The sequence below is a fragment of the Chroicocephalus ridibundus genome, chromosome 6 (assembly GCF_963924245.1).
Source record: "Chroicocephalus ridibundus chromosome 6, bChrRid1.1, whole genome shotgun sequence".
Lineage (NCBI taxonomy): Eukaryota > Metazoa > Chordata > Aves > Charadriiformes > Laridae > Chroicocephalus > Chroicocephalus ridibundus.
Window position 1 is genome coordinate 18,803,315 of NC_086289.1, and position 13,299 is coordinate 18,816,613.

At 39.4% G+C, this 13,299-nt stretch overlaps 1 protein-coding gene across 2 annotated transcripts in view; it reads left to right on the forward strand.

Annotated features, from left to right (window-relative positions):
• Positions 1–13,299, forward strand: part of PLCE1 (phospholipase C epsilon 1) — a 139,583-nt gene that overhangs the window by 115,717 nt on the left and 10,567 nt on the right. For both annotated transcript variants that reach the window (XM_063337769.1, XM_063337770.1), the window contains 7 exons: positions 3,150–3,274; positions 4,005–4,122; positions 8,328–8,459; positions 9,600–9,890; positions 10,707–10,870; positions 11,797–12,058; positions 12,973–13,091. In XM_063337769.1, the coding sequence (XP_063193839.1) occupies positions 3,150–3,274; positions 4,005–4,122; positions 8,328–8,459; positions 9,600–9,890; positions 10,707–10,870; positions 11,797–12,058; positions 12,973–13,091 (1,211 nt within the window). The remainder of the gene's footprint in view (positions 1–3,149; positions 3,275–4,004; positions 4,123–8,327; positions 8,460–9,599; positions 9,891–10,706; positions 10,871–11,796; positions 12,059–12,972; positions 13,092–13,299) is intronic.

Consider the following 13,299-nt stretch of genomic DNA (forward strand, 5'->3'; position numbering starts at 1 on the left):
TGCATGATTGTTGTTAAATTGACCTAAGGTGCAGATTCTCCAAAGTCCTCCTTGGTTACTGTCTAATCCCAGAGACCTCCTAAGTACCTGGCTTGATCAATGAAGATGGCTTTATTAAAGCTGCTCAGTGAAAAAGTGGCAAGTCATGCCTGACTGACTTGCCTTGTAAGTTCATGTGCTGTCTACGGTTCAGCTATCCTAGACCTTCGGGAGCTGGCAGCTTAGCATACATCCATCTTTAGGTCCAGTTTATAGATTGGATATAATGATTGGCATGCCAGAGGTGATGAAAAATACTGCAGTTAGTAACTTCCACTGCTTCCTTAGCTCTCCGGTTCAGTCAGACAAATTTGATTCAACTACAGATGAAGGAGAGGATGTGCCGCACCGAGGCGACTGAGCTGAAGTCATGCATCTGTTTTTGCTTCTCTTGCTGCAGGGCTGGTAGATTCTGGTAGAGCAAACAGCTGGAGTCAGAAACATTTAATCCTCTCAAGTTTTGTCAAAGGACATTAGTCAAAACGCCCATACATGGATTGAACAAGCTGGATGCATCTAAATGGGTTATTCATTACTTTTAATTAGTAATTTTCAGAGAATATATCGAAGTAGATCACGCTGTGTTTACCTACTGAGACAGCAGTGGTGGTACAAGTGACACCAAGGGTAGTTAAATGCTGCAGCATTGTTAAAGTCCATAAATGGATCACAGAACTGGCCAAGGGGACGAAAAATTTACAGATTTGCTTCAGTGTAGATAAGCATAAGTAATACATTTAGGGGAAAAAACTTAAACCTTGCTTATATGATTCTGAGCTCAACAATGGCAGTATCAATTTGGGAGATCATGGAATTATTGAAAGTTCTGTAAAACCCTCAGGTTAGTGTGCAGTGACAGACAAAAGATGGGCATCATCAGGAACAGTAGTGAAAACAAAACATCTTTTTGCTTCTATATAAAACCTTAATGTGCCGCAACTTGAGTTCTGTGCCTACTTCTTGCCTCCAGAATTCCAGAAATATATGGTGGGGTTAAGGAAGTTAGAGAGAAAGGCAACCAAAAAAGTAAAGGGAGTGTGGCAGTGGCCTTGCACAAGTCTGAAAAGGCTGGAATTCTCTAGCTGGTAGAGAAGAGGACTGAGGGGTGAATTTGAAGCAGGGTTTACTAAACGATGAAGTGGTGGATAAGGGGAGTACAGAACTGTTACTCATTACATCTAGGAAGTGCTTAGTAAAACAAGTGGAAGATCAGTCTAAAACAGGTAAAATAAAGTATTTCTTTATGCAGCTAGTATTAAACTTCTGGAATTTGCTGCCACTGGAAATGGCGGAGCAAAACGGTATCAGCAGATTGAAAAAAAGAATTGGGCAAATTCATGGACAGATTTATAAGAAAATGTTATGGGTAGAAATGTACGGTCCGATATCCCTAATATTCAACAATTGTGGATGTTGGGGTGGTCCTAGGGAAGTGGACGATGAGTGAATGCTCTCTTTAAACAGCATCTCCTGTTGCCACTGTCAAAAAGAGAATGCCGAGCTAGATGGACCATTGGTCTGACACGGCTGGGCATGTTCTAGGTATGCAGTGAAGTACTTCACTGATTGAACCTCTAAGTGTAATGGGTACCTGTTTAAGTTCTAGGTACCGCGTTCAGAGAAGATGTAAGGCTCAAACATGCCCTGCAGCACAGGGCTTCTTTCCAGTTGGTCTCTTATTTACATTACTTCTTTCTGTGTTTAATGGTTTAAAAAACAGTCACAAAATTAATGAATGCAGTTCAGGACCTGACACTGCTTGTGGGATAGCAGTATTATTTATGCTAATGTGAAAAGTTATGGGTTTGGTGCCAATGCTGCCCTCAGTTTCATTTTACTAGGAAGTTGGCCTAACTGGCTACTTGAGAACACTCGTTGTGTGGGATGGCGTAGATGTGAGTTGCTGTGAAAAACTTAGATCTTTGTTACCAGACTTGCCAGGAAAAAATTGCTAGCTGACTGCCCTAAGTGATGTTTGGGCAATGTTCTAGTTAAGAGAAGGTTTGAGAAATCTGAAACTAGCAAGAAACATTTACACCTTCCAATATATGAAGGAATCTGTGGCATGGTTTACTGCTTTATTACAATGATTATTCTTTGGAATCTTTAATTATGTTAATATTTTGGCAAAACTAATCTAAATAATGGTCTGTAAACTTTCTAAAAGATTTTCAGTTTTATTTTCCTTACTGATATATTTGGTTTGCGTAAGGCTAATAGTTTTACAACTGACACTTAATTTTCATTTCTCTGGCTGTAATTCTTAATTTCCTTTACTCTTATTCCCTCTGTGACTCCGTCTCCCTGTAGCTGATGTCCTTAATGCTTCTCCTGCTCCTAACAGCCAGGAAGGTAAAGGCCATTTGGTTGAGCATTTTAACTGCATGAAATCAGCACTGCATCTCCAGCCTGTTCAATGTGACAGTGTGAATATATGGTTTCTACTTCATATCAAAAATGCAGTCAGATATTTTTAGATGGCATTGTTAACTGGTGAGGAATTGTTAAAGCTGCATGTGTGACACTGGTTATGCATAAAAAGAATATGGTCAAAGCATCAGGAATATCAGGAATGAAATAAAACCATTCCTTTTGTGACAGTTCCAATATTTTGTTCCAGAAAGACCAAATTAGTAGGTGCATTATTCTCAGATAAATATGTAGCTTAGAAGAGGAATTTCTGTAGACGTAAAAAATATTTGCTCATGGTGAATGTAAGGAGAGGAAAGCCAAAACTTGCTGTACAAAGACGTGTACGTGTTTGATGTGGTTAATTGTGTTTGGACTTGAGCAATTCTTTGTTGTTCAGGAATATCAGTTGTTTTCAGATGGCAAGCCTAATTCATTAGATGATTTTGTTTTAAGCATCTTCTGAGCACAAAAGGATGGGCTTTAAAAGAAGTGCAACATATTAACCAAAGCTGAGCATTAAATTTTTAAAGTAGAAAGTTACTGCTAAAAGAGAATGCTTTCACCAGTAAATGCATTATTTTGGCTTCTGGTTATTCAGATAAGATTCACAGCATTGTCCACAAATATTGTTAATTCAAATTAAATTTTCAGTTGAAACTGTTTGGCTTTATGTTTATTAAAATCCCATTAATTTTTAGATAACATTCTTGAAGACCGACCTGAGAATAAATTATCAAGTGATAAACTGCAGTTTGAATATAATGAAGAGACTGCCAAACGAATTAAGAAGGCTGATTGTGCTACCTACAATAATAAAGGAAAGGTAGTTCTGCTTTTTCCCCCCCTTTCTTCTCAGCCACACTTTGATACATAACCAGCTTCAAAAGGATTTGAGCAGTTTAGGTAACTGAGACATCAGATAGCAAATGCGATTTAATGAAGACAAATAGTAGAAAGCGTGGAAGCGCACCAGAGAAAATAGATTAAATAGAACAACGCTCAACATACTGTCCAAGAAAAGTCCTCAGAGGTTATTGTATATACAGACTGTTTGGCTGAACATTTTAACTGTCGTTACTCTCAATGGAAGACTTCATTGGAGCTAGATCCAGACATTTATTTAGGTGTCTAATTTCCATTAACATCGATGGAACTGAAGATTTCATCTGAATCTTCAGCATCTCTGTGTATCTAAATAAGTTTAAAATACCGCACGATGATATCAGATAGCCACACTACCTCTTATTAAATCATCTGACAACTGAACCGGTGCATTGCTGTTTAGGAAATTGTAACTCCTGAACACAGATTTTTGTCTAAATTTTTGTCTAAATATTTGTAGAACTTTACTGCGATTGAGGCCTTTGCACACTACTGCAGTATCAGTAACAGGTATTGATGCATAGGCCTGCACACGGAGATATGTTAGGTGCAGGCAGCAAACCATATAGGAAGAAGGAGATAAAAGGATTTTAAGGACATAAGTAAGATACACAGTAGTGCTTTCACATTGCATAATTTTATTATTGTATGTTCTTGGAATTGTCACTTAGGTTTATGACATGGAACTGGGTGAAGAATTCTATCTTCCACAAAATAAGAAGGAAAGCAGACAGATAGCCCCAGAGCTATCAGATCTTGTCATTTACTGTCAAGCTGTAAAGTTCCCTGGTAAGTACACTGCCCTGTTTTCTTGCTTTAAGCTGTCTAATTCTTGGAGACATTACGTTTATGTTTTGAATTAGTTAGTACAAGTGTTTTTAAATTGAAGTAGTCGAGGAGCTTTTTTCTTGATGATTTGGTAGTCTACATAATAATAACTCCTGGCTGAGAAGTAGTATTCATAAATTATGTGAAGACATATTGTTTGTCATATTAAAATGTTTACAAAGGTGAGATTTGCCAGTCTTCACAACCGCTCCGTTGCCAAATGACAGACAACAGAAACCTTTATCTTAAGAGCTCCAAGTTTCCATGTAAGGACCTACTGAATGAGGAAGGAAAATATTCTCAAAACCTTGCAGGAAGAGCTTGTCACATTTCTTTAAGTGACGTCTTTAGTGTGTTTCACCTTTGCCTACAGCTGCATCTTCTGTTCCTTCCTAAGCGAATAGGAGGAGAGCCATCTGGGGGCCGTTTCATGGGGTGGATGGGGACAGCTGATTGCACGCTCACACACACTCTTTATGGAGGGGGTTAAGGAAATAGGAGGGTCGTCTTTTGTACAGTAGGAAGAATAATGTTTGCAGAGGAAAGGGAGAGGGAGCAACTGACCTGGAGATCACTGTTAGTTACTCGTTCAGTACTGAAACATGAGGTTGAGTATGTTTTGGCTCATACTGTGTACATAAATACTTTTAAATTGAGAATTTATTGTTTATTGATGTGTTTAATGTTTTGAATGAAAAATCTGCTTTTTAATGGAATGGTTCTCTCTGGAAAAGTTAGCAATTGTGCCAAATCATGATCTTATACAAATAGAACTATAATCAGATTAGAGAAGCTAACCAAACATAAAATAGTGTCAGATAGGCAAGATAAACATATTGAAAAATGGAGAGACATTCTTTTATAATCTTCTATAACTTTAAGAATTGTAGGTGTCACTTGTAAAAATAATAACTTCTAAAAATTCAAATCTGATACTCTTTTTAATGAAATCTGCAATGAGATATCTTTTAAATAAAATATTTTCTTTTAAAGAATGATATTCAAGATTAAACACACATAGCTTAAGTTGTTCCAAGCATTTTGACATACAAAGAAGTTCTGGTGTTCTAAGAAAACTTTAAAATGTTTCAGTTTTTTAATGTAATTTCAGTTATAAAAGAAATACTTGCTTTCCTTATCGGATTTCTTCCTCTTGCTTTAAAGAGAACGTGAATAGAACAATTAAGAAAATGCGTTCCTTTCACAGATAAACACGTGAAGCTGTAGAAATTGGTTTTCCAACAAACTTTGTCTCCTTTGAGACAGATACTGCCTTGTCTGCAAGATGCACAGACTTCCATGGCCACCATGCTACTGATGGGATTCCTCTGCTCAGCTGGAGGGCACAGACATTGTGCACTGCCATACCCCAGTTTTGTCCATTAATAATGAGAACAAGCTGGTAGACCCATGACTATGTAGCTCTATTGACTGGGTTACTAACCAACTCAGAAAAATGCAAGAGTTTTGGAAATATGGAGGCAGTATTCATGTCAGTGGCTGATCAATGCTGTAAATATTTTATTTTTCCTGTCTTGGTATATTTCTATTCTGTGTTTACAACTGCCTATGTCTCTGAATGTTAGTCACTGATTTGTGACTTTAAAAAAGGACAAGGACCATTATGTTCATTTATCCTAGCCTACTGAGTAACACAGACTTCCCTAAGTCTCCCTGGTCAAAACAGAGTTTATCATGTGGAGAAAATAACATTTCTTGTTTAGAAAATCTCTGGTAACAAGGAATCCACCACAGCTCTTGTTGCTTTAGTGGTTTTTGACCCTTTTAGTCCTCGTTTAACTTCAGTTTCAGCCTGTTGGATATCATCATACCATTGTCTAAGAGGGTGAAGGTCTGTTCTCTGGGTTACTCAAGACGAGGGCAGTGAAGCGTACTTGAGCACGGTACTGCTATAACCCACTGGCACATGGCTCGTTGCCTTGGTGCAGAAATCCTGACATAATGAGCAGAGAAAATTGAGTACATGAAAACAGGACCTGCACAATCAAGTGCAGGGAGCAGGGAGTCACCTGAGCTAACCGGCATGAAATTCAGTCTCCATCTCCATTGTATCAGGCTATCTGCCCCTATGGTATCACTTTTCAAGAAATAAAAGTGAACATGAAAAAGGGCATCCTACATACAAAAGTACCATAAATTCTTATTCAAGGTCTGCAAACCCGCAGACTAACTGGCTGTCTGAAATGCATGCTGAGAAGGTGACAATTACAGTTTAACCTGTTACTTGAGCATGGTTAGAATAAGAAGGACGGGTAAATTCGCCATCCTCTGGATTAAAAATCTGAAAGCAGTAAAGCAGCGTGGTTATATCGAACGTGAGAGACAGGCACTAAATTCTGTAACTCAAAGGATATAGCATAGGAGCTGTAGAGAAATGCAAAACATTTACTTTGTCATTAAGGTAGTATGATAGGATCTACGTGCAGTACGGTGGGATCTAAGCTGGTCCTGCTTTGACCAGAGAGTTGGGCCAGATGACTTCCAGATCCTTGCCAACCTCCATTATTTTATGAATTTATGATTCTTTGAATAGGTGATGCTGTATTTTGGAGTCAAGTTTGAATTGGTGTGAAAAATGGAGCTTGTCTCTGGGAGGAGGCGTGCCACATGCCAAGCACGGCCATGGGAAAGACTGAAAGAAGGCTGCCAGCTGTAGCTTACTCTATGGCCACCACACTGGGTTCAGTTAACCCTGGTGTTCTGCATTGCACTCTCTGGTGATTTATGAGGTTAGGCTGTTTCCTCAGTGACTGTCTCCACAACAGGGTTTTGAAACCTGGATCTTGCTTGCCAAATCCATTTGATCCATTGAAAACTGGGATTAAATAGTGCTGGAAGCACACAGTGCATAACTCCTCATTTTTCTAGTCAGTTCATATTCCTTGATCTCAGCTTCTACCATCTTCTGTGGTTTATGTGTATGCTTTGGCCCAAAGAGACAGTACGTCTCCAACATTGAAAACATTTATGTATATCCTAAATTTTACTAACCCAAGCAGTTCCATTGAAACTATCACCATAATAAGTACACGTAGACATGCGGTAAAGATTGAGAGCTGGAAATTTACAGCTGTGGACAGGCTTCAGTAGAAGAGAGTCCAACGTATCCTCTTTGTGATTTGCATTTGTAGTTGAAATTAGTATTAAATCCAGAACTGTCTTTTGGCAGGTGTGAATTGATGTGAGTTCATGAAGGTCGTTTTATGAGTCACAGTTAGACAGTGTACTTGCTTTCTTGTATTTTATAGAACAAGTACATCTTGGGTCTCTGAGAGCATCCCACACCTCACTGCTGTGGGTGTCATTGTGCTTTTTGACTTACTTTGAATTTGGTCTGCCGTGTACTCCCTCCAAGTCGACAGAAAGAAACTGTAAGGGGGATTGAGTCTGTTTACTTCACTGGGATTTAGGCCATGATTTTAATGATTATTTTGCTAGAATGTATATGTTTGAATAATAGCTGTACTAGAGCTTTCCAGCTCTGCTTCTAGTACATACTGGCCATTAAATGCTTAATGGATTTTGCACACCTACCACGTTTCCGTTATTGAAATACAAATTCTAAATAGAGGAAGGTAACTCTGAAAACATCTTGAGGTTAAACTGTTTAACCAACAGCATTTGGGCTTTTTCCTTTACTTATCTCTTCAAATCATATTCTTGTATTTATGTAATTATTTAAGTATCCTATCCTAGATGAATTCCATGATATTCACTAATGTACAGATTTATTGCTTCTATAGAAAGGAATATTTTTAAAAAAATTATTCTAAAGATGGGGCTGTTAGAGCAGATTTTTTTAGTATTAATTTGCACCGTTTGGTAATTTGAGACAGAGCCACTACCTTCCTCAAGCCAAAAAGTAAAACGGTGAAAAGTTATATCACAGAGAGATAACTGTATGTTGTATTGCTTCATATAAGTTTTATATACATTATATGTATAAACATAATATATACATCTATAAAGGCATGTATATATATAAAGACGTTAAAATTAAATTATGGAGAAAAATACACTGCTCGCCCTGTGTACTATATACCAGGAGTATTCATGCCTTCAAAAATAATGTAAAACATGATGGAAAATGTCGTGCCCTCTTGGTCATGTTTTTTGGCTCATTTATTTTACATTTATGGGAACAGGCTTGTCAACTCTAAACCCATCTGGCTCTAGCAGAGGAAAAGAAAGAAAAAGCAGGAAGTCCATTTTTGGCAACAATCCTGGCAGGCTGAGCCCTGGGGAGTCAGCTGCTCTTGCCAAAGCATCTGGAAAAGGTAAAGTTAGCATCTTCTTTCACCAGTCACGTGGAATGGCTCTGTAATCCAACACATGTACCAGACCAAGTTGTTAAAGATCAAATACTTTACAATGTGTAAGATGTTGAACTTTGGAATGGTTTTTCATTAGTGCAGCAGCTATTACAGTAACACTATTATAACTGAAGTGTTGAGTGTGGAATGTTAAAATGGGATTACTTGGTCCGGAATATGAAGACCCTAATTCAGAAACGATTCAAAACTAACATATTTTAAGTGATGTATCTTAAAATTTGTATTTTAAAAGGTATGAATGAATATTTTCAAAGTACAAATGGAAGGCAGAACTGTTGGGCTGGATTCAGAATAGGATTTTTAGTGTCTGAAGTAGGACTTAGTGGCCTAAAATTCAGCCAAGTCCAAACGGGTAATTGTGCAAACTCCCGTGTTCCACTTTGGATGTATTTAGACTCCGCAGGTGATTCAGTTTGTGAACTTGGAAATCGTACTTCTGCATATGAACAGATGTAAAGAAACACAAAGAAAGTGCAGAAAAGGTTCTGGAACATCTCTCTGTATGAGACCGGATCCCCTGCTGTGAATGCCATAAACAGAAAGTTAGAAAGTTGTACCCTTTATTGTACTCATTTTCTGGCTCAAGGAACATTGCGTTTCTTTTCAGCCCAAGGGCACGGCTGCAGCAGACAGGTTAGATTCCCTTCTAGAGGCCAGTGTCCTAAAAATGAAGAAGTCTAGTGCCTAACTCTAAAGGATATAGGTGTTTTGCTGGCGTTGTCCTCTAACTCTTATGGCCTCTGTAGACTGCCTGTTTGGAGACTTAGCAGAGGGGTTTTGATCTTGCCTCCCTTCCTCATGTGAAATGTATAAATTAGAAGAATGGAATTTTACTCCTCATTTATGAAAATTGTTGTTGGCACATCTAATCACGGTATCATCTCAATACTTAAACATTATGTTTCTTCTCATGGATTGTTTTTAGTGTATAAGAAGGAATGTGACACACTGAGTAGTGGCATTTTCCACTGTCACCTTTTTCTTCCATAAGCAAAGTAAGCACACATGCTTCACTAGAAAACATTGAATTTTTGGAGTCTCTGGATCTGCGGCTGTAACTTGAGGGCACTGTTTATTTTCCAGGTCCTTTTGATGTGATGCGTCAGACCTGGGAAGATCCTTGTTCTCCTTACAACTCTCCAGCTTCTCTCAGTGCTATCATAAGGACGCCCAAGTGCTACCATATCTCCTCCCTGAATGAGAATGCTGCCAAGCGGCTGTGCAGGCGCTACTCCCAGAAGCTGATCCAGCACACCACCTGTCAGCTCCTGAGGACCTACCCTGCCGCCACGCGCATCGACTCCTCAAATCCCCATCCACTGATCTTCTGGCTCCATGGCGTACAGCTCGTGGCTCTGAACTACCAAACAGATGGTATGGGTACACAAACGCACGTTTCAATCCATTTTAAATGGGAAATAAGTCCTTAAACAGTGAATTTGTATTTGATGATTGCTTTTACCAGCTGTCACGAGGGGATGTACCTGTCTGTGCACCCCAGCACAAGCAGGTTCATACCATGATAATCTGGTCCTTGAGAGCAGTGATCCCAGGGTTCAGGAGTTTTATGCCAGCGCAGCAGATCTCCTGATAGCACGGAAGTGCTTGGACAGCAACACCTGCCATTTTTATTTTTATTTTATCGCTGAAGATTGGATTTTTTTCCCCAGTTCAAGTAGCTGTTATCCCTTTCTGATAATTTCAAGTATAAAAAGGTAGTGAACTATTTTTTACATAGAAGTGCCACCTTGGATGCTGGTTTAATGTTGGTCAGACTATTTTGGCCACTTTCTGTTCTATCTTGTGTTCCTTCACCTTTTTGATGGAGGATCCGTTAGGTCATCTACAAAGCTACACATTTAATGCTTTTTCATTCTGCAGTTCAGGGTAAATACCTAGAAACTTCTCCGAGAACAGGTGTAGGCAAGCCCTACAGTTGGATAAAGACAACAGAAAGGGACAGAAAAGAATGAATGTTCTTGTAATTTTACATAACTAAGTATTGGATAGATTGGATACATAAATTACAGCTATCTCTGAAAACCAAGAATTAATTGACGGCACACAACTAAAATTAAAAAAACAAAAACAAAACCAAAAAGGTACTTAAAACATGTCTTTGTCTTCACTATTACAGCTTTTCCATTGTACCATTGCTCTTTGTGAGTTTTGGCTGCCTTGCTTTCACAGATCTTCCTCTGCAACTTAATGCAGCGATGTTTGAGGCTAATGGTGGCTGTGGATATGTTTTGAAACCTCCTGTTTTGTGGGATAAAAGTTGTTCGATGTACCAGCAGTTCTGTCCGTTAGAAAGAGATCTTGATAATAAGGAGCCGGCTATATATTCTTTAACAGTAAGTACATTAAAAGGGATTTTCATACAGCCGAACAGGTAGACGTAGACATTTAACTACAGTCTTTGACTAGAATTACAGTCATGCTTCTGTATGAAAAGACTGAACCTTTAATTCTTGCTTATACTTTTGAAGGTCAGCATAACTAACAGAAATCAGAAGGAGAAGGAGCAAAAAAATTATCTTTATTTTATTTTATTGACTAATTTCATAGTTACTTTCACCCTTCCCTTCACAATATTTGTTGAAACACAGTCCTGAAAGCATTTTTCCTGGGACCACACAACTGTGTAAAATTATACATGCGCCTGGATGTTTCACACGTTTGTGAACGCTTCAGAAGCTCCACAAAAAGCCAGTATGAAAAGCTGCGGTGAATCTTAAGAAAATAGTTTTTAAAACTTATATAATAAGATATATAAGTTATGGATTTGTGCCCAAAAAAGAATTCTAAGAAGCTAGTCCCTTCCAGGAAATGTTTCAGAAAAGTGAGATCCGTAAGAATCAAAATTCTCCCAGCTGTGGTAATTAGGCACACCTAATTCTTGTGTTGTGTGTGCCAAAGCAAGGCCGAGGTCAGTGCCATCGCCCCACAGTAACGGAGAAGAAAATTTGATCCTTTTTGACTACGTTACTGGTACATTCTTTCTGGATTAACTTTCAGATGCCTTGAATGGTTGCACTCATGATGTAGAGTGTATTTTTTTCAGAGGAAAGATACCATAGCAACGGCATGGGGGGGTGTTTAAGCAGCTCTGCCTCTGAAATTACTGTCCTTGCAATTACAAGAGTAGGGGAGCGTTGTAATTAAATCAGCGTGTTACCAAACTGCGCTTAGGAGTGTGATAAACAATATTTAGCTCAGAATCATGACAGTAAAAGAATCACTCCACTAATCGGTTTCTCTGTGTACTCCTCGGCTTCAGATTGTGTCCGGGCAGAACGTCTGCCCCAGCAATAGCACGGGCAGCCCGTGCATCGAGATCGATGTGCTGGGGATGCCTCTGGACAGCTGCCATTTCCGCACCAAGCCCATTCATCGCAACACTCTCAACCCCATGTGGAATGAACAGTTCCTTTTCCGGGTGCACTTCGAAGATCTGGTCTTTCTGCGGTTTGCGGTTGTTGAAAATAACAGCTCGGCTATAACAGCTCAGAGAATCATTCCCCTGAAAGCTCTAAAAAGAGGTACAGTACAGTTTGTAGTGACACCCTATGCCAAAAGGCTCCAGCAGATGCCTGAACTGAATCCTGCCGGAGGGATATTTTTAATCAGCTGGTTGCATTTTTCTAGAGGAGACGGGGAGCAAATATCAGGCAACATCCTTTGCCCTGACAGTACGACGCTGATCTGATCGACTCCCTGGGAGCTGGAGGCTGTCCCAGTGACCTGTAAAAGGATCAGATCCTGAGCTATTGCAGAGACTGGGGCATCTCCTACGCAGTCGCTCCGATCCTGAGCAGTGGCTGTGAGGTGGTGTCACCTTGAGACTTGCTGCTCCCTTAGGAAGCGTGGAGCGATTTCACTCCCTGCCTTGTCCTTTGCCCAAGAAACTGCTGTAACTGGCGGTCACTGGGCAGAGGGGAATTGCACTTCTCGCAGCTGTGGCTGGAGGAGAGGGGAAGGAAGGGGTGAAAAAAGGTGAGAGAGAAATGAGGAGGCATCATTAATTCCGTGACACCTGGGGGAGGGAGTTTCCATATTGCCAGCAGCCCTTCACCAGAACAGTAGAAATACTTTCACGTTCGCTTCATGCCACTGCACGCAAGTCTTAGCAGAGGAGGAGATGTCACCAGATATACATTTTCCCAGTGACAATTTGTCCTTGTTTCATTCATATTCTAATATTCAGCTATTTCGTGTGCGAATGTATTGAATATTATGGCAAAACAAAGGTGGGCAGCTGTATGAGCCACTCAGCAGTTCATAGCATTTGGGTGCATTACACTGTTTTACAGACGGAGTGTTAATGCATCTTATTACAGTGCTTTAAATCCTATAAGTGTGGCATATGGGAGCCGTAAATACAGCAAATTTGAGTTTTCCATCTATGAGACCAGGATGTGACAAAGTACTTACAGAAGGGTTTTTTTCTCTTTAGGCTATAGACATGTCCAGCTCCATAACCTGCACAATGAAGCGTTAGAAATTTCTAGTTTGTTCATAAACAGTCGGAGAATGGAAGAAAGTCCCTCTGGAAACACTCTGCCTGCATCTATGGTAATTTATTAATTTTTTTGCTCTGTATTTTTCTCTTAATGACTACTATGGTGTGAAGACTTCCAGAACCAGACTGTTCAAAGATGTTAGCCCCTAATCTGCACGTTTTTCAGAAGTACGTCAATGCCTAATTCTTTTGGGTTTTGGAGGGAGTTAATGTTAGGTTACCTGGATTACTTGTGTTTTATTAACTTTAAGCATGTATATT